The 26872-nt window shown below is 56.2% G+C and overlaps 1 protein-coding gene across 1 annotated transcript in view; it reads left to right on the top strand.

The window, feature by feature from the left end:
* The window catches only part of HS1BP3 (HCLS1 binding protein 3), a 32017-nt gene extending 5685 nt beyond the window's left edge, over nucleotides 1-26332 (top strand). Inside the window, exons 3-7 of the mRNA XM_055327223.1 lie at nucleotides 2585-2792; nucleotides 4892-5108; nucleotides 16750-16910; nucleotides 17780-17894; nucleotides 24196-26332. Of these exons, the coding sequence (XP_055183198.1) occupies nucleotides 2585-2792; nucleotides 4892-5108; nucleotides 16750-16910; nucleotides 17780-17894; nucleotides 24196-24454 (960 nt within the window). The 3' untranslated portion in view covers nucleotides 24455-26332. The remainder of the gene's footprint in view (nucleotides 1-2584; nucleotides 2793-4891; nucleotides 5109-16749; nucleotides 16911-17779; nucleotides 17895-24195) is intronic.
* The last annotated feature ends 540 nt before the right edge of the window (nucleotides 26333-26872 follow it).

Here is a 26872-nt window from a genome sequence, read left to right as displayed (position 1 = left end):
GTAGAGTTGGGTTGGATGGAACCAGACAGGGGCAGGGACAAGGGGCCCAGGTACGGGGCCAGTGCTGCCCCAGGGGAGGGCCGAAGGCAGGCCGGTCGTGGTTGGTGTGAGGGGGAGGCAGACAGTTGTAAAATATCTCCAAGGTAACGGGTGTGTCATCGGCTGACTGACCGTCCATCCGCACCACCGGAAGTAAGGTGCAGAGGGGCAGGTCTCGGGGGAGGGGGGTGGACTGTGAAGGCCTAGGACGCAGGTTTGGGAGACGTCAGCTTAGAGGTGAGGTTGAAAGCCTGGGAGTAGGTGGATGTGAAGGGCAGAGGGGAGGGTTTAGGAGGGAACCCCAGAGACACAGCAGCCTGGGGACAGTCATGGAGAGGGAGGAGCTGCTGAGGCCACAGGGAGAGAAGTCGAGGAGTCACAGGAGCTAAGGGAAGAGAATCTGAGGTCATTGTCTCTGGGCATAATGGAAACAGCGTTCCGGGAGCTCTGAAGAGCATCCACGCCAGCCTGCTTGTCCCATGCCAAGGGCCAGCCTTACGTGTGAGGCTGTGCGTGAAGACGTCTCTATACCTCCACGCATCACACCAGTGCCACTTTTCTGACCAGTGACACCCACAGCCTGCAGAGGGTGTGTGTGCTTGCCTGCGTGGCCATTCGTGCAGGTGCTTCTCAGGCATTTGAACCACCTGTGAGAGCAGAGAAGCATGCATTTACGCCCCATGAAATCTGGGGATGCAACCCAAAGCCTGAAAATCTCTTAAGTTTTGAGCTTTAACTTAAAAGAAAAAAAGCATTTTGCGTTCTATTCCTGAAAAGGATATACATTTTTTTAAAGAATTTATTTATTTATTTATTTATTTATTTATTTATTTATTTATTTATTTATTTATTCATGAGAGAGAAAGTGAAGCAGAGACACAGGCAGGGGGTGGGGGAAGCAGGCTCCATGCAGGGAGCCCGACGCGGGACTAGATCCCGGGACTCCAGGATCACGCCCTGGGCTGAAGGCAGGTGCCAAACCGCTGAGCCACCCAGGGATCCCCGGATACACATGTTTTAATAGAAAAATGAATTTAATTGCTGATCATAAAGTAAAACCAGCCCCCAGACAGGGGCACTGTGTACGCTTGCCCTTTGGTGGACTCCACGTGTGCTGGTGGCACAGGCACACACACTCTCGCCAGAGACTCCGGGTAGCAGTGCCGTCTACCCTGCACGTGGACGCGCCAGATAAACAGGAGCTCCCGTCCTCTGCACTCCCTGCCTCTCTCTTAGCCTCCTCTTGCTGCTGTTCAGGCAGCCACATGAAAAGCCCTGGCTTTGGAACACTGCTAAATGTGGGCCCTGGATGGGGCGACACCCTGACTTAAAACTTCCCACACCCTCGCACCATCAGCATCAGAGCGCTGGAGACTCCAAGCTTCCAGGCCCCCAGTCCTGGTGGGTCCGGGGCTGGGCCCGCATGGCGCTGTCAGGCCAGCAGAGGGCGCTCAGCCCTCAGGGTCAGAACTCTGCTCAGGCCTGGGCTGAGTCAGCCTGGCTGGAGTCCCCGTCCTCAGGAGCACCGGGGATTAGAGCCTGCATCACTTCTGTGAAAGGATCCTCTTACCTTTCCTCGAGGGCTGTTCTCAGGAAAGCTCCAGAGCCAGGCCCTGGTGTTGACAACTGCAGGCTGCAGCCTCCTGTCCCAGATGACCCCTCCGTGTATGTGTGGGGCCCCGGGCGCTCAGATCCTGATTCCGCCCCAAACACCTGCCGGCCTCTGAGACTCTCACAGGCTGGGGGGACTGGTGAGAGTTCTGGTTAGCCAGGGCGGCGTGCTCTGACACAGCTGTGCACCGGGGTTGCCAGGTCCCGTGTCAGCACCTCCACCCACCTGCCCTGCCCCCCGCCCCCAGTCCATCGGCCACACCGGCATTTCAGTAGTGCTGTGCTGCAGACACAGCCCTGGCCTGGGGGCAGAAATGGGAGTATCCGTGTTTGCACGCTCCATGCCCATGCTCCCTCGGAGGAGCTGGGGAGACGGGTCTAGCGTACAGGGAGAGCACAGAGTCCAAGACGAGGGAGGACGCTGGGCAGTGGTGGGGTATGTGGCTCAGAGCAGGGGGCCTCTTAGAGAGCCCACCTTGGGCTGCACGGACTACAGCGATGCCACCACCACCCCGTGTTACAGCTGCTCGCTCCACATGAGGCCCGAGCCTTGTGGGGCAGAGACCATGCTGGGGTGACCTCTCACAGAGCAAACTCAGCCAGAAACTGAGTGCGCTCTCAGGGTGACTCGAATGGCCTGTCTCCCTGGAGGCCCAGGGTGCAGTGGGGTCCTGGCTGACAGCAGCGCCGACAACAGCCGTGCCGCAGCTGGTCCTTCTCCACATGAGCACTGTGAGGACCGTCCCCACCAGAAGGCTGCTGCTCGTGCACGGGAGAACCATCCGGAGATCTGTGCTGAGAATAGGTGACTCGTGTTGTTGTGGGAAGATGACCTGACAGCCGGCCAGACCGTGAGGTCATCCACTAATACGCTAATATCGCTGTCGGAGCGTGGTGAGGAGAGGGTGGGAGGCACGTGCTCCTCTCATTCCAGGTCTCCAGAAAGTACAGTGAGATTGAGGAGTTCTACCAGAAGCTGAGCAGCCGTCACCCCACGGCCAGCCTTCCCCCACTCCCCAAGAAGGTCCTGTTCGTTGGGGAGTCCGACATCCGGGAAAGAAGAGCCGCGTTCAATGAGATTCTGCGCTGTGTCTCCAGGGACGCCGAGTTGGCAGGAAGCCCCGAGCTGCTAGAGTTTCTAGGTACCTGAGGCTCCGTCCCGAACCCCCGAGGTCTCCGCTGGCCCAGAACGAGGCCTCCCTGCCCTGGCTGAGGCGAGTGGTGCCGCAGCCTCTGCCTGCAGCCGGGAAGCTTCCGCCAGCCTGTTGAGGCAGGTGGGCCCGGGCGATGGGCAGGAGGAGACTGGCACCCGGCCCTCGAGGACTGAGGGCTCCCACGGGGCCTCCTCTGTAGCCTGACCCCACCCATGCCCCTCCCGGCCATCCCCAGAGCCCTCCCAACCCCCCCCCCACACACACACACACGCCCCGCTCCGCCTGGGGACCTGGCCCAGCGATGTTGGTGGGTATGGCCGCCAGAGGCTCCCCCCACACTGGCCCAGTAATGGGGACCTCAAACCCTTTCAGGCCGTGTCCACAGCCACCTCGTCCCCCTTCCAGTTTCTTCAGCTCTCAGGGGGGAGGATGCCTGGCTGCCAGGTGGCGTGAGAAGTCAGGGAGCTCTCACATGTGAAGTGCCTACAACAGAGCCTGCCTGGCAGGAGGTGCTCTAGAAGGCTGGCTAACACTTACCCCCCAACCCAGCACCCCCTGGTGCTGGCCGGGCTCACACAGGTGCCCCGAGGCAGACGAGGTGCTTCTGTGCCTCTGGGCAGGGGAGGGGTCCCCGAGGCAGGTGCTGGGCTCTCCCTGCCCCCCGACTCTGTCTTCTCTGGACTGTTCTGTTTAGCTCTTCCTTCCGATGACTGTGGTCTCTAAGCTCCACAAGACAGAGGGAGTCTTTCAGAAGACAATTAACAGCAAATAAGCCAAAAAAATGTTTAAGGGTGAGGCATAAAGAAAGCAAAGGCAGTGAATGCACAGAAGGCTGGGGCTGGGTAAGGCGACAGGTTCTTCTCTCCGTTTCCGTCCTCTCATAGGTGCCTGCCGGCCCCGGGTCGTTGGTGGCGAGGTCACGACCTGCTTGCTTCCCAGTGGGCTGTGTTGCCTGTGATGTGGGGGCTCCAGCTGACCCATAACAGGAAGAAACTCCAGATCTCCTGGCCCCTGGGTTACAGAGAAGCGGGATAAGATGGTCTAACTCTCCTAGCCTTTCTGCACCTCCGTTTCTTAATCTGTAAAGTGAAGGTGCAAACAGGATCCCTCACGTGGATTTTTACAATAATAGTTCAGTGAATCCGCCCCTCTGAGATGATTTTTACACGATGCCTCTTATGTGAACTTGAAGTTTCATGAGATTTCGAATGGTTTTTTTCACCTTTGTCCTAATAAAATGACAAAGTGCAATATGAGGCAACGTAATCATTACTGCTGAGCTTTATGTAACGCGGTCACACGTGTTACTTTGGTGTACATATTAATTTCCTCTAAGCCAGGCATCTGGTAGGTTCTCTATCTAAGCGTGGTATTTTCTTTTTTAAGGAACTGTTTTCAAAGATCTACACTTGGTAACTATCTGGATAGAGATGAACAAGTAGTCCAAACCCGTGTTTCTCAATTCATCCGTGGGGAAGGACTAGATTTGTATTCCCAATCTGTCACAGACAGATACTTTCACAAATACAAAATCACATGCCTGGATGTCGTGACAATGCCAAGCTGCTATGGAAGTTTCCAGATGCCCGCTCTCCCTTTCTGTGCTTACCGCATCATGAACATCCGTCTGTGGGCCATGCTTTGAGAAGTGCTGATGTAAGCCAGTTTGTAATGGAGCCATTACAGCTTGTTCTGGAATCTTCCATGAGGTCACTTTGTATCCATTGGGTTCATGGTCTAAGTGCCCAGACCCTTGGAGTGGGCCTTCCTGTGTGATTGCCAGAGCTCCCTGACAATGTACACTGGCTGGTGTTTCCTACTCGTAGCCTGGGGCCATAGGCTCTGTTATTGGGGTGGTGCCAACTTGTTCCAAGGCTCCCACCTATAAGCACTCCACTGAGGCTTTGCTGCAGGCTCTAGGCTTGGAGCCCCGGCTGCCCCTTGTCCACCCACACCCACCACACTTGTCCCAGGACATGGTAGGAAGCCCCTAGCACAGGTCCTGGCACAGGAGCTGGGGTGTGGTGCATCGCCCCCTTGTCCCCTGGCCGTGGCTGTCAGGTGCTCATTTCCATGTCCTTCCGCAGGCACCAGATCTCCAGGGGCTGTGGATCTCTCCAGCAGAGATGTCTCCGTCCTGGATGCACACAACCAGGCCCAGGATGACGCAGAGGCTTTTGACTTCTTCGAGCAGCAGGACCGAGCGGAGGGTGAGGATCTGCCCATCCCAGACCTGAAGGGTGAGGATGCAGGAGAATCTGAGGAGGAAGAGGAAGAGGCACTGGACCCTCTGGGCATCATGCGGTAGGTCTCTGGATAGAGCCTCCTCTGGCTTGCTCCAGGCTCTCTGGTGACGGCTCCTCTCTCCCTCCATCCTGGAAGTCTGAGAAAACCCGTCTCCCTGGGTCATCACTCCATGTGGCCTGGTGTGCTCGGGCTGGGCTCAGGTATTGCCTTCTCCTCCCTGGCCACGGGGCAGGCTCCTGGTCCCCAGCTCTGCACTGAGTCCCGGCAGAGCTGCCCCCACCCCCGACAGCTCAGCGGCCCCAGAGCCCTGGGCTGGGCCCCCCACCCCCCACCCCTGCTCATCACCGGCAGCCTGGGACTCACGGCATACGATCGGAGCTCCGTGGGCCCTGTTTCACTGTTCTTAAAGCAGGGGTGCTTACCTGGGCCCTGCCTCCCCACAAGACAGTCGTAAGGCCCGTAAATCACACGGGTGGAAGGGACTGATTACCTGTAAGGTGCCAGCTGTGTGTGATGAAGACGGTAGAGTGAGGCCTGGGGCCCCCTGGCTGGTCAGAGGTGTCGCCTTTACCTGTACACGCGTGCACACAGGTGTGCGCACACAGGTACACTGGCTGGAGAAGAGGTAAGCAGGTGTGGTCTCGGTGGCCCCTCGGTGTCCTGACTCCACATCCTGCGGCCTTCTCCTTTCCTGGCCCTCCAGCGGCCTTACGGCATCAGTGTGCTGCTCCTGAGCCCCTGCCGCATTACTGTTTTGTGCTGGGGGGAGCTTTGTACTTTGCACTTCACCTACCGCGTCTCACTGACACCCTGCCTGCAAGGAGATGCTGTTATCTCACTTTACAGGTGAAAGAGACCGAAGCTTGCAGAGGCCAAGGGCCCTGCCCAAGGTCAGACAGCTGGTAAATACTGGTCCTGGGATTCAGATCTAGTTCAGGGTCCTGGACTCTGGTGCCTCACTGCTTGGGCTTCATCTTGGGTCTGCCATTTGCCAGCCATGTGTCCCTGGCAACTTACCCCTTGTCTTTAGTTCTCTGCAAGGAATAGGGGAATGATAGCACCTCTCTGTAGGGCTCTGTGGACACTGAGTTAACAGATATGCTAGCGCTTCACTCCTCTCATGGCCGCAGCTTGCTGCCCCGCCACCTCGGCAGAATCAGACCGCAGACCTGGGGTGACATCCCATCTGCCCTGATGAGAGATCGAAGTTCAGTCAACAGATGAGGGGAGGGCAGTCTCGCAAGTCCTGTTCCAGAAGTCAGGGAGGGGCAAGTTCACCCTAAAGGGCATGAGAATCACAGTCTAGAAGGCTCTACCCGCCATCCACCAGCCTTTCTCTCCTGGGGTGGTGGGGGGGGAGGGGATGTGAGGCTGGGGATACGCAGGAGGTGTGGCAGCAGGGCCACCCTGTGACTAGCCTAGAGGGGACAAGGATTTACACTCAGGGAAGATCTGGTGCTCCAGGAGATGTGGGACCAGAGCCAGAAATCGTGCAGCACCCTGGTACCCAGGAGTCAGGTGTTCTCGCCCCCACACCCGGCCCTCAACAGCCGCCCTGACCTGAACGGGGGTCAGCAGCCCAGTGGGAGAGGCTGTGAGGTTACATGGGGAGAAGCCAGTCGTAGCCACTCTTATCAGCCTTGGACGACCTGCAAGCCCTTCTTGGGCTTTATTTGGGTCAGGATAAGGCTTTGTTTGAACTCATGTTCTCTGTTCTGAGTAACCACATGGAAAGCCAAACTGAGAAGGACTTCAAGGGTTTACGCCAGCCTTTGGCTGAGGGTCATGCTTAGCAAAGCGGCTCCTTTTTTGGGTAGGAAAATGCTCTTTGGGGTTGGCAAGGGCCGCCTTGAATTTCCTACTTATTTCTAGTAGCAGATTTTCATGGGATGCGTCAGCTGTCTGGGACCACCTGCCCCCCAGCACCATCACCAGCTCTGCACTCCAGGGACCTCATTCCTGGATCCTGGGAAAGCATAGCACCTCAGAGGGATCCCAGAGGCTTCAGACCTTCTAGTTTCTCCTTTAACGACTGGTGTGGCAGTGGGCAGTTACGTTATTATCTTAGGGATAAAAACAAATAAGGCTTTTTGAGAGCTTATTAAATGCCAGGAACCAATTCCCATTCATGTAAATAGACATTTCTATTTCTGCCCTTTTTTTTAAAGAGGTCATGACACATTGCTCTCAGGACCTGTGTGGATCTGGTGTGGGAAATGGTGCTCCAGAAAGCCAGCAGTGGCATCAGGCTCATCGTGTGTGTGGAAGCCGAAGTCTGGAGACAAATATCTCATCCAAATTCATGCAGCCACCAATGGCAGAGTCATGATGCGATGGCGTCCCCTGGCACTGTCCCCTGATTCCAGTTACTCTGCAGTGTGGGAGGTGGGCGAGGCCCTAGGATTATCCCCCTTTCACAGATGGGAAAGTTGAGGACAGTTGAGCAGGGACTTGGCCTAGCCCTGTGTGTGGCAGCGCACCGACCCCCCTGCCGCCCCCCACCACCGTGACCTGTTGACTCTTGAGCAGGCTGTCCACCTGCCTGTTAGTGGGGAGCATTCTGGTTCTTGCAGGAGACTTAGGCCTTGCATGCATATGTCCCGCTCTGGTGCCTTCAAGTCCCCCTGCAGATGCAGCACCCCACTCTCCCAGATGTATAACCCCCCCCCCCCCCCCAAGCACCCATCTGGGCCTGGCTTTCTGGAGCAGCCACATTTTCCAGGTGATAGGCGTCCGGTCCTTCCTGCCGTGGACCAGGCGGGGCGCTGTTGCTCCACCGCAGGGCTGCTGGGGGGCGGGGGAGGGGGTGGCCAGCACAAAGCCCCGTGCGAGGACTGGCCTGGCTTTTCTTTGTCTCCTAAACCTGGTTCTGATTAGGGAAAAGACGAGTTGCTACACCAGTACCAAGTGCTTCCAGAGGGAGAGAGCTCTCAGGCGGCCGGTCCTGGCCCTGCTGCCCTCCTGTCTGCAGGAGCGTCCCTGTCCCGGCCACCCGGTAACCACAGGCGCAGCGCTTCTCTCTGTCCTCTCACGGTCCCCTTGCGCGTCGTACACAGTTCCCGTGTTTCACTATTTTAGAGACTTCACACGTCTGAGAAAGACGAAGTTCTACCATAATAGCTCTGCCTTCTGCCGGAAATACCCTGTTAGGAACATCTTTAATTGTAACTTGAATAACATAGGACTGGAACAGAAAAATTAACGACGCAGTGAAAAGGCCTTTTGCCGTGAAGGTATATGGTTTTGGATACACATTTTTTTAAATGTTTTATTTATTTATTCATGAGACAGAAGGGCAGAGGGAGAAGCAGGCTCCCATGGGGAGCCCAATGTGGGACTTGATCCCGGGACTCCGGGATCATGCCCTGAGCCAAAATCGGATGCTCAACTGCTAAGCCACCCAGGCATCTCTGGATATCTGTTTTTCATACTAAAAAAGGGATTGTGTTGAGTACACCATTCCAAAATTTGCTTATTTTCAGCTTCTATGCTAGGTCTTTCTAGATCAGTAAACAGACTGACTTCTCCGTTCTTAACTCTGTGCTGGTCCATTGGGTCTGGTCGTGTGCTGTGAGTGGTATTGCCAGGTGCCTGCCTGGGGGCATCGTGGTGTTTTCTGTTACAGACCGTGAGGAGCTTTATCCTCCCAGATAACTGCCCTCGAGCAAGGTCCTGGAAGCTTCTTCCCTGGGGGCCTTGGTTGTGCAACTCCAGGAAAGGATTCTTTAGGGACTTAACCCCTCTCTTTTGGGAAGGCATCTCTGCTTTTGCAAACCCTGCCCACCAGGCAAGGTCGCTCCCCCCCACCTGTTCCCCCAGTGCCCAGGGAGCCCCTCTCCAGCCCCAGGTGCCAGAGGACCCTCAGCTCCCCAAGGGGCAGGCTGGTCCCTCCATGAATGTGGCTTCCCTTACAGCTGGGCTGGGCCTCCCTCTCTCTGCTCACAGGGATGGCCTCAAGTCAGAAGGCTAGACCCTTTTTTTTTTGGAGTGCGAATCCTGTATTTTGTCACAGTTGTGTATACATATTTTGCTTTATCTTCGCAAAGTTTCCTATGTGTTGTAGTATAAAAATGTCTTACTCCTTATATTTGGATAAAATCACTGCTCTGGGATGACTCTGTGGTTTTGAAAACCTCTCAGCACACTGCCAGGTACCCCCAGATTTGCTCCACTTGGAGATGTATTTCTCTTTGCCCCGGTTTTATGGAGAACGAATCGGCGTATAACATTTTGTGAGCTTCAGGTATACAATGTGATGATTTAATGTGCGTATATATATAGAAGTAGTGACCACAGTAAGGTTAGTCACCACTTCTATCACCTCACAAAACTATTATTTCTGAGATTTGGGAGCAAGAGGTCCCCCAGGGTGGGCCGTGGAGGGGCCATGCAGGTGGCCTCAGCCCCGCCTGGTGAGATGCACAGGAGCTGCTTCGTGGCCACCTCACTGGCTTGGGATGTCTTTAATGTTCTGACCCCCGCCTAGGATAGCCAGCCCTGCTGGGAATCCAGCACCACCCTGGACCTTGCGAGACGTCCTCTTTTTTTTTTTTTATTTTTATTTATTTATGATAGTCACAGAGAGAGAGAGAGAGAGAGAGAGGCAGAGGGAGAAGCAGGCTCCATGCACCGGGAGCCCGACGTGGGATTCGATCCAGGGTCTCCAGGATCGCGCCCTGGGCCAAAGGCAGGCGCCAAACCGCTGTGCCACCCAGGGATCCCAGACTTGCGCTTTAAGGAGTTCTTTAGGTGATTCACATATTTAGGGAAATTCGCATTTGAGGAGCCCCAGAAACCAAAGCCTTGGATGAGGCAGGAGCAGCAGGTCCACTGGCCATGGCTCTGCTACCCATAGGGGTTTCGGGGGGCTGGGGTGTGCTCAGGGCTCTTCCTGCTACCCTCGGTCCTGGCCCACCTCTGGCTCTCAGGCTTCCCTCCTTTCTCACCTGCCACCTCCCAGGACATGGCTCTTCCTGGTCACAGCTGGGCTGTGAGCCAGCACCGGCGGGCCTTGCCTTATATCTCTGCAGATACCACTCAGCTGTGGCCTGGCCTGGCCTGGCCAGAGACCAAAATCAATGAGGAATGCAGGGGGCACCATGACGGCCACTGCCAGCCGCACCCTGGAGCTGCCCCTCTGATCACAGCCACACCCCCCCATTAGGGCAGCATTACGTGCTCTGCTGACCGTATTTCCCCTTCCATGTCAGCGCACAGCGTCTGGCCTGAATGAATGGCGTGACAGTGATTTCCACTTCTTTAATTCATTTGCAGAAATTTCAGCTCAAGAGAAATCTCCTACAGAGCTCCAGTATGTTTGAAGCCAAATGAGGGAGAATTGACCTGGTTGGGACAGGAGTAGAGCCTGGATCTCTGCCGCCTCGGCCTCAGCTCACCTCTCCCCTGAGAGGAGGTCCAGACCCCTAGAGCAGGGTCTGAGAGCCCTGGGAAAGCTGAATGTGTGGTCGGCCTAGAGCTGAATTAGAGGCAGGCCGTCCCAGGTTCAAATCCCAGTTCTGCCTCTTACCAGCCGGAGAGACTGGCCAAGTCATTGAACTTTTTAGCACTTCGGTTTCTCCTTTTAGAAATGAAAGACCAAGTCTAGCCCCAGGGGTAGATGGATGAAGTAGCCCCAGGGGTAGAAGGATGAAGTGAGATGTAGTACAGGAAATTTCCTTTGGGTAATGTTACGACCATTTCGGATTAGCTTCGCTCTGAAGAAGCCCTTGGCTGTTTGAACTAAAGGCAGCCTTCCCATTTCCTGTTCTGTTTTGCAAATACCAGCACCCAGTACAGCCTGTCAGACTTGCTGCTTCCAGGTGGCAAGGGTGCCTCCCGGTAGCCTTGGTCCAGAACGTGGTCCTGAACGTGGTTCAGAGCAGCAGGCTTGATTAGCTGTCCTCGATGGGATTGAATGGTCACTTGACTCCATAGAAACTTGGGAGGTCAGGCCTGCCATTCCCCTGCCTCGGGGGACTCGCAAGTAACCGCATTAGAATGACATAGTCCTGGGATCCCTGGGTGGCGCAGCGGTTTGGCGCCTGCCTTTGGCCCACGGCACGATCCTGGAGACCCAGGATCGAATCCCACATCGGGCTCCCGGTGCATGGAGCCTGCTTCTCCCTCTGCCTGTGTCTCTGCCTCTCTCTCTCTCTCTCTCTGTGTGACTATCATAAATAAATTTAAAAAAAAAAATTAAAAAAAAAAAAAGAATGACATAGTCCTTAAACTGAAGGACTTGAGGGAAAAATCCAGAGGCTTCCTGGTTATTAATCAGGAGCCTTCGAGAGATCATACACTCACGTACCATGGAGCTCCTGGCAGGAGCTGTGCCAGGGTGCCAGCTTCCCAGCCCTCGTCCATGCAGTCTCCATGCTGGGTGATGGAGCTGATGGGTTTTCTCAGTCGAAGGGACTTCCAGGTCCCACTGGTCATGTGAGCATTTGGAGTGTGTGCTCAGGGATGTGGGAATAAACCAAGACTGCCCCGGTGAGAACAGGCAAAGGCCTTGATTCAGAGCTGGCCATGGCAAAGCAGGGGTCGGCCCGCAGACCTGCATTTAGCAGAGACTCAAAGGCAGGCTGGGAGTAGGAACGATTCCTCATGGGAACAAGAAGGCTCAGGTGTGCCCCGACTAGAGGCTGTTGGCAAGGGAGGCTGCTGACTGGCAGTGGGGTGCCCTGCACGCTGTGCACTTGGTTGGGGGAGCATATTTGGCTTTCTTTAGCTGGTCCTATGAAGAGGGAGACAGGGGTAAAGAGGGTTGCTGGCAGTTATTGATCAAGTCCTGACCATCAGGACCATTGCCCATTAGTATGTTCGGTCTCTCGGGGCCATTTCGGGTGTGACCAGCAGTGGGGTGACGTACCCTTGCAGCCAGACCAGCCTGGTTCCATGGTGATGCGGGAGCCGTGCTGGGGCAGGGGCAGGGTTTGGCCCCAGCGAGACAAGAAGAAATGTCAACACAGCCCAGCTGAAAAGGGTGGGGGGTCATGAGGTGCTGGTCAGCCCTCAGGTGGGGCTCCGTGGCTGGGAAGCCAGGCTCTGGCTGTTGAGAAAGATCCTTGAGTGTGACCCTAGGGCTACAGCAAATGGTGGGTGTTTGCCAGGCCTCGTTTATGTTTTAGGGCCCAGAATCAAGTATTTGGGGCTGAAACATGTGAACCTAGCCGTGTGATCACTGTCTCCTGCTGTGCCCTGTGCCAGCCTGCATGTGGGCTCCATGTCGCAGCTTCCAGAGCATTCCTTGCTCCCATTTAAGTGCTAAGAAGACAGACCCAGAGAAGTGAAATGACTGGCCTGAGGTCAGACATGGATGCCCCTCCAGTGCTCCTCCCCGGGAACAGAAAGGCCAGAATCTTCCCCAGGCCCTTTGGCCTGTGGCCCCGACTTCCCCTCAGACTCCTCTCCTCCCCCGTGTGCCTGCTGCCCAGTTCTTGGCCACTCTGCATGAGCCAAGCTCTTCCCACCTTGGCATTTTATAGGACCGTTCTGTGCCTTAGAGCATCATTTCCCCGACTCTGCTCAGCCCCCACCCAGCACTTCCCCGAAGCTCCTGTCGGGGGAGGCTAGCCCGGCTCACGGGTGACTGCCTCTCCTCAGTGACCTGTACCACACTGTTGGGTCATCGTGGAAGCCCCGAGGCCTGGCGCTGCTACAGATAGCGTTGTCCCAGAATAAGCTTCACAAAAGTTCATTTACGGGTACTCTGAGAATTTTCTCTAAATGAAAAAGAAACTGAATTTAAAATTTAAAAATGAAAACCACCTTGTGTAAAGGCAGGAAAATTATATGACTGGAAAGGAGGTTGACTTCTGTGTTTGGTGAAGCATCACCCTGGCTTTGAAGGTAAGTCATGTTGTCACTGAGTCTTGGCTTCAGAAGGATCAACCGCCTTCTGTTTGGTCCAGGAGATGCTCCTGCAACTCAAGTGATGCGGGTCCTGGGCAGCTGGTGCCCATCGGTGGTCTGCCGGGGGTGGGAGGCAGGTGCATCTGGGAACACGGACATAGGCCCCCTGGGTGGCTGGAGGGGAGGCTGCTGTCATGTGTCTGTCACTGTCACCAGAACTGCCTGAGCCACATGAGCAGGGCTGCCTCTGACTGTCAGAGCTGTCAGCCTCGGCATCTGCTGCCTCCCTCACGTTTGCTCCACACCCGCCTGCAGAATGCGGCCTGGGCTGGACATCTGTCTGCCATCAGGCACACAAAGCAGGAAAGCTGACGTCTGTCCATGCACACACCTGCGTGCTACAGGAACTTGCTTCCACTCGCCGGCACCCATCCAGGGAGCCCCCCACCCATCTCCTGCCACCTGTGCTGTGCCAGAGCCTGCACAAGTTCAGGTGACCTCCTGCATGCTCACTAGGAAGGCAGGAGCAGTTCTGTTGTCCGTGGCACAGCTCTCTTCAGTGCCCAGCTGCCCCATTACCCCAGCCCTGGTGACAAGAGTCTAATCAGTGAAGGGAGAGGAGAAGCATCCTTTATCGCGCTGGTGCTGAGGGTGGGCTGGCAGACGGACACAGCAGAGCTAGGCGGTGCATCCTGCAGACAGCTGGGTGGATGCTGGTGGGGCAGGAGCAGAGCAGGGATGGGGGAGGCGCTCCAGGGCCATAACCCGTGTGTGCAGCCTGGAGGCCACGCTCATGCAGTCTGTGGATGAAGGGAAGAAACCGGGCTTGCAGACTCACCTCGCACATGACATGCCTGACCCTGTCCCCAAGAGCAGAAATCTGGCATCATTCTAGGCGCGCCCCTTCTGCCCACTGATCACTTCCCAGTCCAGATTTTCTAGAAGCACTTTCGCCTTTCTAGGAGCACATTCTCCCATTCTCTCTGTCCTTGTCTCCCCGTCACACTACGGTGCTCCCACAGGCCAGGCCCTAATCGTTTTTCCGTGGACCACGAGCCGAGCTGCCGTGGGGACCTGATTCCTGGTCATGCTGGAGCCATGCTCTCGGCAGACCCCCACAGACGAAGGGCCCGCTTCCAGTGCCGAGTCCATGCCTCCATCGCCTTGCCTCCTCCAGGAGCCCTTGGGCTGGGTTGGATCCTTCCTCTGTGCTCCGCGTATCCCGGGACCGTTGCTCTGTGTGGTCATGATGGGTCTCTGCGTGTCTGACTCTCAGCTGTGAGCTTCTGGGGACCGTGGCAGGTCTCACCAGGATCTTGCACGTGGAAGGTGCTTCGAGAGTGCTGGGTCACACGGGGCACTGGGGGGGAAGGCAGGAGCTGCTTACAGAGTGGCCAAGGGCGGGTGAGGAAACCAGCTGACGGGACTGCGGGCTTTGGAGGAGCGGAGCCCTCCACGTACCGTCTGTCTCAGACTAGTGCTGGCAACTGCCTGTCTTCACACGTGCCATAGGTTCACCTGATTTCAGTTCAAGACGTGGAAGGATCAGAAATGGCTCCAGGGAGAAAAACAAGAACATTCATCCAATCTGAGAGGAGAAGTCACATAGCAGGAAAGTCAGGCCTCATTTGCGTTCTCAGCACCAGAGTAGGTGTAAGAAGGGAGATCACTGACATCTCTGCAAAGCTTCTCCAGACATAACTCGTCGTGCTTGTTCTCTCTCCCTTCCTTTGCTCTTCAGACGCTTCCCTCCTTTCCGTGTTTCCTCCGAATTCTGGTTCATGGGAAGCCTCTCACCCCCTGCCCCCGGGGACCCGTGTGCTCCATATAGGATTCGAGTTGCTTTCCTAAGAAATGTTTGGGGACCTGCTAGTTTCTGAACAGGGTGGATCTGCGGGCAGTGCTGCAGAGGGAAGGCCTCGGCCCAGCCCTCCCTGGGGACTGCAGCCCTGGGCAGGGGCCGGGAAGGGCCAGGGGAGGGGTGGCCGTTGGGTGATTGAGGGAAGCAGTGGGGCAGAACCCATTGATCATCAAATTCCACGGAGACTCCACCACAGCTTCCTGGGCTGGCCCTGCGGTTCTGACTCAGTAGGTCTCGGCTGGAGCCATCTCGGGCTGGCCTGCCTCGAGGGGCCCGGCCTGTCTTTGGTATCCATTTCCCAGGGGCCGTTAAAACCAACATGCCTGACCAGTGAAACAAAACACAGGTGTCCCTGTCAGAGCAGGCCACCCTGGCCCTTCAAGGCATATAAGGTGGCATGGCTCAAGTTTCTGGAAAGCACTTGCTGCGAGGAGGGAGCAGGCCAGGCTCCTTCCACCTTGCCCAGCACCACAAGCAGGGCCTGGGGGGTGATGCCAAAGCAGAGGCATGTTCCTAGTGGCCTGTGGCATGAGCCTGTCTGGCTTGTGCCCAGGATAGAGAAAGCAGGGACGGGGCCATTTGGGGCTTGCTGGCACCTCCCTGCCACTGAGTCTCCGCTCTCCGTTTCATCCTCAAAACGTGCATCCCTGAACCTGTTGTCCTCCCCCCATCCTGGATGTGTTTCCTGCTCCTGGGACACAGGACCATGAGCACAGGACCGTGAGCGGGCCTCGGCCAGAGTGCCTAGGTGTGCTCCATCCTGGAGGTGTGACCCTCCAGCAGGTGCATTTCCAGCTTCCGTAGCTTCTCGCACGTCAGCGGGAGCCCGAGATTGTACCGGAAGTCTATCCCCAGACCATGGGAACAGTCTCCTCGGAGCACCCTGCCCTCTGGCACCCAGGGCCACCCTGCTGCTTTGTCCATCTGCCGCTGGTTGGGCTGGCCGCTGCTGAGGGCAGGGCCGGCTTCTCAGTGCAGTCTTGCCGCACGCTGTTGCCAATGTGAGCCCAGACGGTGACCTCTGTCCAGTGGAGCTGCCTGCCAGGCAGACGGCTTGTTTCCAGTAAAAAGCGGATTTTCACTATTCGCGGGAACCTTATAATGGCTAAGTTGGGCATCAAGAGCAGGGATTGGATCACCGTGTTAAAGTTAAACCAAGTTTGTTTATTTATTTATCAGCAGTGTGGCTGCAGACCTTCAGGGCTCAATTCCACAAGTGCTTACATGCACTCTGTTTAACCACCACCCGGGTCGGGAAACGAAGCCGTCCCGTGGCCCAGAAGCTTCCCTTGTGCCCTCTCCCAGTTTCCCGAAGCAGCATCTGGTCCAAGGCAGGACCTTGGCCAGTGGGTGAATGAGACATAAAGGGATCTTAGTGGGGGTGACAGAGCCAGTGGGGCTCCGAGTAGCCAAGGGGGTGTCCTGAAGGAGGTGGGGTTTGCTCAGTGGGACTGAAGTGTTTGCTAGATCGACAGAGGTTCCACTTCTCAGGGGGCAGGGACACGGGAGCATTTACCAACGCTGCTTTCTGCTGTTCCCCGGTACCACCTGTCCTCAGCCTCAGACTGCATCCAGCCCCCCTTCCAGTGGCAATGGAGTGACTCTGAGCCTGGCCTCTGGGAGCATCAGGAGGCGTCGGCCCCCACAGCCTCCAGAAGGAAAGCAGCTTCCCTGCCCTGTGACCATGCAGGCAGGCCTGAGTCCTGGGTGGCCCTTCAGGGCTGGGAGCTGTGCGACAGTTGTTTGGTTCATTCAGACTTTCACCTGCTCCTCCCTCGTATCCTGACGGCAGTGGTTCCTGGGGCACAGGGCTCAGCCACTTACAGTAGCAGGGCCTCACACCTCCACTGTCAGGGTGCCAGAAAGTTCCTTCTTGACACAAGCTAAAGCTCACCTAGCCTGTGTGGCTCTGACCAGGCCATGTGCACCAGCCATCAGTGCTTTCGAGAAAAGTCCTAACCTTGAGCTGTGTCTGTGATTCTGTAGCTCTAAGAAGCCCAAGAAACGCCCCGAAGTGGCTGTGAAGCCCAAGCCCTCACCCCGACTCACCATTTTTGATGAGGAGGTGGACGCTGATGAGGGGCTCTTTGGCCCCAGCACGAAGCTCTCCGCCCAGCGCCCTGCAGAGGACGTGCCCCTGAAGGACCGTAAGTAGAGCCTCCAAGTGTTCCCTTCACTCTTGGTGTCCGTTCAGTGACCCAGCCAGTGTCTGTAAGTGGCTTCGGACCTGCCACACATGAGCATGATGGAAATCTTCCCCTTGTCCTATTTTGACCTGATACACACTCAGCTTATGAAGATTTTTCTTCTGGGGAGATCTGGTCTTGCACTTTGTGTCCCTATAGCCTGGAACATTCCAGGGCTGGGTGTTTATTCTAATCATCCCATGGAAGAGAAGGTGGCACCTTGGTCGCTTGAGAAGCGTGGATTGTGAGTGGTGCAAAAGCATCTTTGTCATTCCAGTGGCCAGATGTGGGCACTGCCTGGGAGCTGGATGCAGCCACCCCAGGTGTGCTGTGACTCTACAATTCGGATTGTAATGAGGGATTTTGTGTGACCTGTATAGACTCCTCTGGAGGGTCCTGTGCAGAGTTGGAAAGGGGAAAACCAAGCGGCCTTGGGACTTCATGCTTATCCTAGGTCTGACGTTTGCTCACCCCACCCGGCTCCTCCTTCAGGATGGACAAATGATGTCACCCATGGATCCAGCCAGCACTTGGTGACCAGCCACTGAGGGCCAGGCTCTTTCTTGAGCCTGGGGACTCATTGATGAGAAAGACACAGTCCGGGCCTCAGGGCTCTGAGGATACATCCTGACAATTACAGGGTAGCCTTTGAGTTCCTGTCCCTTCCCTTCTTTCTGTTCTTCTGGTTCTTCTGTGCTGTGTCTTGTCCCTTGCTCACTGTTTCCTGGCTGGGCCAGGAGGCTGGGCCAGGCTGTCTCTGCCATGTACCCCCTGCAGCTGAGAACAGGCCCAGACTTCCTCTGAACACTCTGTTCCTGCCTTCTCCACAGCCCTGAAGTTGTTTGAAGATCCTGATCTCGGCGGGGCCGTCCCCTTGGGTGACCCCTTACTACTGCCTGCCGCCAACAAGAGTGGAGGGCCCACGTCCCACCCGGAGCTGTTCAGGTACCACCTGTCCCCGGCAGTGCTCCACAAGCCCCGAGAGTAGCCTGGACAGAGCCAGGGGCCCGTCCCAGCGTGGGAGCGTCTCATCAGCTTCAGCCTCCAAGGGAGACAGTCTTGGCCCATCAGAGGCAGGAGCCTATGGGTGGGCACCAACCAGGAGGTAGTGGCGGGGATTGGTTCAGGGTGGGGGTAGTCAGCGGTCCAGGGCAGCTTAGCAAATTCCAGAAAGAACTTAGTGAATATAAGTCTTTTCCTTTTCACATACACTTTAGTAGTTGATGTGAAGAATGGTTAAATTATGCGATTCCAAGAGCAAGGATCACTGGCATAAACAGGTTTGGGAAACAAGTGAAATGGATTCTTGGTAGCAGGCAGCCCTCCCAGAGGAAGCAGGACACACACATGCTGGACAGCGGCCAGTCCCTGCAGGGTCCCCGCAGCAGGTTTTAGTGGAGAGACCGAGGCCTAGTCTGGATCAACGACGTGTGCACAAGTGCTTGCTCCTACGTCAGACTGCTTGCCGTGGTCAGTGTGCTAGACCCTACACGTGGCCTGATTCCATGCTTACAGCAGCCCGCCGCCTAGGCATGATTTTCCCTGCTTTAGAGAACAGAGTGTGGGAAAGGTAGATGGTCCAAGGCCACAGCTCCCAAGAGATAGAGCCACAGTTGGAACCCAGTCTACCCACCTGTGTCCCATCCCCCCCAAAACTTCCAGGACTCTCTGAGCGCTTAGAGGAGGAGACGCTGGGAGATCGGCCTCCGGCCCTGGGCTGGCCACGCTCCCTGGGCTTCTGCGTATGCCACTGCATTCTCGGTGTGCTTGCCATCACACGTCTCCGTGTCACGCACGCCCCCCAGAACGTGGCTATGCTCAGAGGTCTACAGGAAGCTGAGCGGTCTCTTTCCAGGAACAGTTATATGGGGCACGTGGTCCCGAGAGGCTGTCATCTGCACCCTCGTTAGCGGCCTCGGGCTGTTAAGTGCCTGCCACGCCTGCGTCCCAGTGAAGGTGTCTTGTCTTTACATCTCCCCATGGTCCCTGGCATCTGTTCTCTATCATCGCGTGTCCTCACCCCTGACAGCCCTGGCAGGCTGGGAGAAGCTGGGCGGGGGGTGGGGTTGTATCTTTAGGAGGAGAAACTGAGGCACAGGGAAGCAGATGTAGTAGAGTCAGCCCTGGGGAGGGTGGCAGGGCTGTGCTGAGTGTGCCCTGCCTGGGGAGACTGCCATCTCCAGGCCCCAGCATGCCCCAGGGAGGCCATCCTTTTTTTATATATAAATTTATTTTTTATTGGTGTTCAATTTGCCAACATATAGAATAACACCCAGTGCTCATCCCATCAAGTGCCCCCCTCAGTGCCCATCACCCAGTCACCCCCACCCCCCGCCCACCTCCCCTTCCACCACCCCTAGTTCGTTTCCCAGAGTTAGGGGTCTCTCATGTTCTGTCTCCCTTTCTGATATACCCATTTCTTCTCCCTTCCCCTCTATTCCCTTTCACAATTATTTATATTCCTCAAATGAATGAGACCATATAATGTTTGTCCTTCTCTGATTGACTTACTTCACTCAGCATAATACCCTCCAGGTCCATCCACGTCAAAGCAAATGGTGGGTATTTGTCATTTCTTATGGCTGAGGAATATTCCATTGTATACATAGACCACATCCTCTTTATCCATTCATCTTTCGATGGACACCGAGGCTCCTTCCACAGTTTGGCTATTGTGGACATGGCTGCTAGAAACATCGGGGTGCAGGTGTCCCGGCGTTTCATTGCATCTGTATCTTTGTGGTAAATCCCCAGCAGTGCAATTGCTGGGTCGTAGGGCAGGTCTATTTTTAACTTTTTGAGGAACCTCCACACAGTTTTCCAGAGTGGCTGCACCAGTTCACATTCCCACCAACAGTGCAAGAGGGTTCCCCTTTCTCCACATCCTCTCCAACATTTGTGGTTTCCTGCCTTGTTAATTTTCCCCATTCTCACTGGTGTGAGGTGGGATCTCATTGTGGTTTTGATTTGTATTTCCCCGAGGGCAAGTGATGCAGAGCATTTTCTCATGTGCTTGTTGGCCATGTCTATGTCTTCCTCTGTGAGATTTCTCTTCATGTCTTTTGCCCATTTCATGACTGGATTGTTTGTTTCTTTGCTGTTGAGTTGAATAAGTTCTTTATAGATCTTGGAAACTAGCCCTTTATCTGATAGGTCATTTGCAAATATCTTCTCCCATTCTGTAGGTTGTCTTTGAGTTTTGTTGACTGTATCCTTTGCTGTGCAAAAGCTTCTTATCTTGATGAAGTCCCAATAGTTCATTTTTGCTTTTGTTTCTTTTGCCTTCGTGGATGTATCTTGCAAGAAGTTGCTGTGGCCGAGTTCAGAAAGGGGGTTGCCTGTGTTCTCCTCTAGGATTTTGATGGAATCTTGTCTCACATTTAGATCTTTCATCCATTTTGAGTTTATCTTTGTGGATGGTGCAAGAGAGTGGTCTAGTTTCATTCTTCTGCATGTGGATGTCCAGTTTTCCCAGCACCATCTATTGAAGAGACTGTCTTTCTTCCAGTGGATCGTCTTTCCTCCTTTGTCGAATATTAGTTGGCCATAAAGTTCAGGGTCCACTTCTGGGTTCTCTATTCTGTTCCATTGATCTATGTGTCTGTTTTTGTGCCAGTACCACACTGTCTTGATGACCACAGCTTTGTAGTACAACCTGAAATCTGGCATTGTGATGCCCCCAGCTATGGTTTTCTTTTTTAATATTCCAGGGAGGCCATCCTACTGGGACTTCCCTGGCACAGTTCATTCTAAATCCATGACACCGGCACTTCCCAACCCACGTTCTGCAGAGCTCCAGTTCTGCCTTCAAAGGGATTCCGTGGCCGGTGGCTGGGGCAGTGCCAGTGTTAAGCAGGACTCTGAGGGCACGAGTGGGAAATTGAGTGTAGCATTCCACGTCGCTGTTGGTCTCTGGGACCCTTCCCTTGGTTGTGCCCCTTGGCGTCCCACAGAGCACTCTGGGAATCACTCCGTTAGGGGCCAGGTGTCTGCAGCCCTGTCTTCACTCTGCCACACATTGGTGATAAAGAATTCACATTTTGAGAGCAGGAGCCATGTTTTACTCTCCTTTGTGCTGGCTCTGTGACTATCCAGGCAGTGATCGGGGTTCCTTATGATAAAAAAAAAAAAAAAAAAAACTTCCTGATACTCATTTCATTCACTGATGCTGTCACCATTCATGCCTTCATGGCCATCAGCTAGCCCGAAGCGGCAGGTGGTGGAGTCCGATATGCCTCAGTCTCCTCTTGCTGTGCAGCCACGCCAGTGGGAGGCCTGCAGGTGTGGCCTGTCCTCTGCAGGGACCTGAGGAAGGGAAGGGACACCAGGGTCCTCCGAGTGCCCCGCAGCCTCTCAGCGGTTGACCTTGCACTGGCAGGGCCTGGAACAGAGGGAGGGTTAGTCCTCGAGTTAGTGGGTCCTAATTCTAGCCATGACTCAGGTAGCCTGGGAGCACATGGAAAGGGGTGCCCCTGAGGCCCCCCCAACCCGAGTGTGACTGCCCCACCTGCCACCTCAGAGCAGCTTCTGATGAGTTCCAAACAGTGATTTCCCAAGCAGTATAAATCCTGGACTCTGAAACAAGCTTTTAGCTGCTGCTTTATTTACCGAAGGGTCCCGTGTGAGGATAATTCGGTCCTTCTGAGCTTTTTCTGGGCTCTAGTTCCAGTGGAGGGTGAGGAGGAGCCAGCACCTGCCCCCAGGGAGTTCAGGGAGAAGCTGCTGCTTGTGGGGAGCCGGGCACACCTGAGCCGAGGTTGCCAGGAGCAGCCTGTCCTAGGTTACACTTCTTGAGACTGCTGCAAACCCAAGCTAGCTGCCTGTCTTTGAAGGCCTGGCTTGGGCTGGACCCTCTCAGCCTGGGCTGGAAAGATGCCGTAGGCTCACATCGCTGCCATCCACAGAGGCTGTGAGTTCTCCCATGAGGGTCTGTGCCCCACTCACTGCAGAAGGGTGACCCAGAGCTCCTCTGGCAGCTGGTGCTCGGCAGGCACCACTCCAGGGGAGGGTTGTGCTGGGCACTCCACGCTCAAACAGACCTCTTCCTAGCCCTGCTGGTGTCTGAGCTGGATCCCGTTTACAGATGGGGAGACCGAGGACCAAGGAAGCAGAGTGATGAGGTGGACCTGAGGCCACTGATGAAGGAGTCGCAGGAGAGAAATGGGACTGTGCTCTGTGCACAGCGCTGGGTTTCTGGACACCCGGTGGCTCTGCAGTCCTGCTGGCTAATGCCGCTGTTACCATCCCACAGAGGAGGACACCGGGGTCTTCTGCTTCCAGCACCTGTGCCCTCCCTCCCCTGTCCCCGGCATGGCCGAATGAGGTCTACTGAGCTGCCTTAGACACCTCGGCCCACGTGTGGGCAGCACCTGTCTGGCTGTCTCTGCTGGTGGCTGGTGTAGGAAGCATGTAAAGGGCCACAAATCCTCTTTCAGGAATTCATACATTGGCTCTTGGATTTCCAAGGGTATTTTCCATGTGACTCCGTGAAAGCCCCCCAGGATAGTGTTGCCAGACTCCTGTCCCCCCCCCCCCCCCCCCCCGCCGCCCAACCCTGGGTCTCCTGCTGTCTCCTGGTTCCAGAGCAGGCTGGGCAGTGTACAGCTTCTCCCAGAGGGCAGGATGAAGGCTGCTCTGCCCCTGGGAGCATGAGGCCAGGACAGTGTCCATCCACCCTCTGCCTGGCTGGGTGGAGAGCATGAGAGCACCGGTCAGGCCATTCTTTCTTAGCATCTCATGGAAGCTAGAACATCCGTGAAATGACCTCATCCAACCCCTCACCGATGGGGAATCTAAGACCCAGGGAGGGGAAGGGCCCTGTCAGTGGTCACTTACCTTGCAGTTCTTAGAATCACCATGTCCCACATGGGACTGCCATCTGTCGAGGGACAGAGGAGTGGACAGCAAGTGTCGTGAAGCCTGACCCCGGGAGCAGTGGCGGGGGGACAGTCCCTGAGGACGCAAGTGTATGGAGCTTATCACAGAGCCCCAAGCTCCTCCCTCAGGAGGCAAGAGCGTGTCTGGGTCAGGTCCCCAGAGGCCACAGGTCCAGTAGGTGTCACCTGAAGGGCCTCAGGGGATCTGTGGCCTCAGCGTAAAGAGGGACCCTTGACCTTGGAGAAGCCCCACCTGAAAGGGCTTTGTTGCATTGGTGTCCCAAGAAGGCAGATGCACCTGAGAGACCCAGCCACCCCCGGGCCAAGTCCTAGTCCTTCGCGAGCTGGCCATGGGCCCCAGGCAAAGCCCTTCATGTCTCTGTACCTCAGTTTCCATATCTGTAAAATGGGGCTAATACCTACTACCAGACAGCATCTTGTGGTTATGCAGTGAGTTAATGATGTGGAAATGCCTGACCACACTAGATATTGAGCAGGATGTTGCTCGAGTGGGAAGCTGGTGGGATAGATCAAAAGGGTCTTGCCTTGTGCCTCTGGTTTCCAGAAATTGAGTTCTTCCACCAGGAACTGGCAGCGAGTACTCCCCTCTGGCAAAGAGGGCAGAGCCAGGTTGTAGCCTCCTTTCCTTAACTGCCGTCCCGTACCTGGGGCAGGTCCCGTGTGACCGTCAAGCTCCTCCTGTGGGCTGTAGTCCCACCCAGCAATGGGCTGTCAGGTCCAGGGCCATGGTGGCTCCTGCCCTCGGTGGGCTTTCTGTCTAGCATCCGGGCGGCCCACAGTGGGTACATGGAGGGCAGCCCCACCCCACGGTGATCAGATCCCCTCACTTAGTCCTCCTCAGGCTGAACTTGGTCTAGATGATGGCTCAGCTTCTGAAGTCAGACGCCCTGGTCCCGACTCAGACACCATCACACACTGTCACCTTAGGCGGGTAGGGTAGCTCAGCCTCCTGGGGCTTGAGCATCCATATCTGTAGGGTGGAGCTCGGTCGTACCCCGAAAGGGTTTGTGGATAAAACATGATAGCGTGTGTGAAGTGCTGGGCACAGAGCAGGTCTGTATCTGGCAGCTGTTACTCTCGTTCCTTGGGAGGTTGAAAGATAAATCCCGTAAAGGGCCATCGTCTAGAGGGGGGCCACCTGAAAAGCAGCTCTCCAGAGGCTGCTGAAGGGTGGGCTCTGCTCCCCCTGTGCTGTGGGGCTGTGGGGAAGGAGTAGCCTGCCCCTGTCCCTACCTGAGGGCAGGCTGGGGCCAAGGCGAGGTTGAGGCCTGTAGTGGGGTGTCATTGCCTCGGGGCCTTGTTCCCTTTGCGGGAGGTTATATTCAGAGCTTTCCCTTTTGGTTCCCTAGAGTTGAAGAGGACTTGGACCAGATTCTGAACCTGGGGTCTGAGCCCACACCCAAGCCCCAGCCTAAGCCCAAACCGCCAGTGGCAGCCAAGCCAGCACTACCCAGAAAGCCAGCTGTGCCCCCCAAAGCAGGCCTGCCTGAGGCTTTGGCAGGGCAGCAGAAGCAGCAGCAGCAGATTCAAGCCATGGATGAAATGGACATCCTGCAGTATATCCGGGACCATGATGCACCTGGCCAGGCTGCCCCCAGCCTCTTCTGACCCTCCCACCCCTGTACTGGCCCTGGGCTAGCAGAGCCTCTCCCCAGAGGGGTGTATGGCGAGGTGGGTACTCTGCCCTGCAGGTCCAGGGCCTCAATTCCCAAGGCAGGGGCAGGTTCCCAGGTCATAGGACCCCCTATACCACCTTGTTTTGTTTTTCGTTTTATTTTGGGGCCTGCGAGGTCACGGTACCCTGCAGGGTACAGAGAGAGGTCACCGTTAGGACTGGAGTCCAAATTGTCTCAGCCACGTGGATGTGGAAGGGAGAGCGCGTGAGGTGCCTTGCTAACCAGGAGCGCAGCCCCCAGGATGAAGCGAGACAGGAGGGACCCAGGGAGGCCCTACTCGGGGCAGGGAGGGTGTGTCCATCGTGCCCACCGCACAGTAGGGAGGATGTCCCCAACCTGGGAGGAAGGGTGGCGTCCCTGAGCAGTGTGGCTCCTGGGGACCTGTGGGCTCTGAGAGGGTCCCCAGGGACAGATGCCGAGTGGTGCTTGGGAGAGCCTGGTCAGGTGGGGCGTCCCTGAGCTGCCTCTGGTCATCAGGTGCTAAGCAGGGTACACTTTCCCTTGCATCCAACCTGAGGGAGACATGAGGCCCAGGCCTGCCTCTCTGGGGTGTGGGCGGCCTGACAAGCCCCTGGTCTTCCTCCCTTATCCTTGCCCAGGGAATGCCTGACCAGACCACGGCCACCATGGGGCTCTGGCCATACGGCCAGTGTCCACTATTGCAGCTCTGAGCAGAGCAGAACTCTGCTGGGCCTGCAGCTGGGGTGTCCCTCCTATCCACAGTGGGCCTGGGATGCTCTCAGCTGCGGCTTTGAGCACTTTCTCCCGCGGTGGGTGCTGCCAGGCCTTGCCAGTCTCCCAGATCTGCACACGCTCTCCGGCCTTTCAGCAGTGGGGACCGCCTTTCTAGGGAGAAGGAGCCCTGTGCCAGAGCAGGGCCCGTGCCTTAGCCTTCCCCTGGACCCCCATGCCCCGGCACTCGGTGCTCAGGAAATTCTCAGTGAATGATGTTTAATAGAGCAAAGAATATCTTTTTAAATATATCCTTTGTGTTCAGAACTAGTTTTTAATGAAACACAGTTTTTAATGAACTACAATCACTGTTGTCCCTTGGCCTCTTCTTGACAAAGACATGGGAGAGGGTCTGGAACCAGGACCCCAGACGCTTTCCTGATGGGGCGCCCTGACCAAGCTGATTGTTCGCCGCCATCAGTCTCTGGCACCCCTGCTCCTGCCCTGGGCCTGGGCCTGGGCCTGTGGGGCTGTGGGAGCCCTCCCTCTGCTCTGTCCTGTGTCTCATGCACCCTGGCGCCCCCGTCGGTCAGCTGTCTGGTCTGAGAAGGCTGCCCTCCCCCAGCCTAGGCCAAAGTGGCAGGAAATAGGCAATTGTGAGGTCTGAGAGCTGAATGCCCTCTCCGCTGCCTATCCCAGGCTCCAAGGCCTCTCTCCCCAGGGCTCTGCATGGGCTCCGGGGCTCCTAGTGCCTGCCACTCCGCTTCCCTTTCACTGCCAGGCCTTCATGCCCCGAGCCCAGGAGGCCTCAGAGGCAGTCAGTGCCCAGGTGAGGGCTGCCCTCTGTTCTCCCTCCTATGCCAGCTCCCCACCCACCACCACCTCTCGCCAACTGTGATGGGGGCTCAGCCTGCAGGCCTGGAAGGGGTCACGGACGGAACCTGCCATCCTGGTGGGGGTTCATCCGCAGCAGGCTGGCCTCCCTGGAGGCCTGGCACCACCTAGACACTTGAGTGAGGATGTGCACGTCCCCAGATGATGATGCTCAATCTGTGGTTGGTTCTCCACCACGGGTCTGTGACCTACTGGTGAATTGATGACGCCCAGTGATCCAATAAAGTTCATTTCCGTGACTCATTCCAGCATTTGTTAATGGTGTTTTTTCTGCGCCTGGGCTGATGGGAAATACTGGGGGCGGGGACGCGGGGTGGGGAGACAGTATCCTGTTACCAGTGGGCTCAGCAAGAGGAGCTGCCCTTGAAGGACCCTCAGGTCTTCCACGGCTCTACCCAGGCTCCCAGGCTAGAAAGCAGTAGCTTTCTAGGAGGAGTTGAAGCCAAAGGGAGGATTCCACTATGTAAACTGAGGCAGAGGGGCTAGAGGCCCAGGCCTCACAGGGATCACTGGGTCAGTAACTGGCCAGCCAGGACCCTTGGATAACAGTCTGAAAAGAGAACGCTTCCCTTCTCCAGATGTACCATCTCTTCATAGTGGCGACTGGCCTAGGCTTGGACTGATCTGTCCTGGCCTCCGCACCCCTGCTGGAGCTCAGGTTCTGAGAGGCTGCTTTGTGCCTGGACCCCAGAGGTCCTGCGCAGATGGCTCTGCATCTGACAGTCACTGGGGAACCAGGAATGGGTCCCCAGGAGCCGGGGAGGCCCCGAGCAGGACCAGGTTG

Source organism: Nyctereutes procyonoides, unplaced genomic scaffold, assembly GCF_905146905.1.
Source record: "Nyctereutes procyonoides isolate TBG_1078 unplaced genomic scaffold, NYPRO_anot_genome, whole genome shotgun sequence".
Taxonomy (NCBI): domain Eukaryota; kingdom Metazoa; phylum Chordata; class Mammalia; order Carnivora; family Canidae; genus Nyctereutes; species Nyctereutes procyonoides.
The sequence above is the reverse complement of the archived record's forward strand: the minus strand, read 5'-3'. Positions and strand labels throughout refer to the sequence as shown.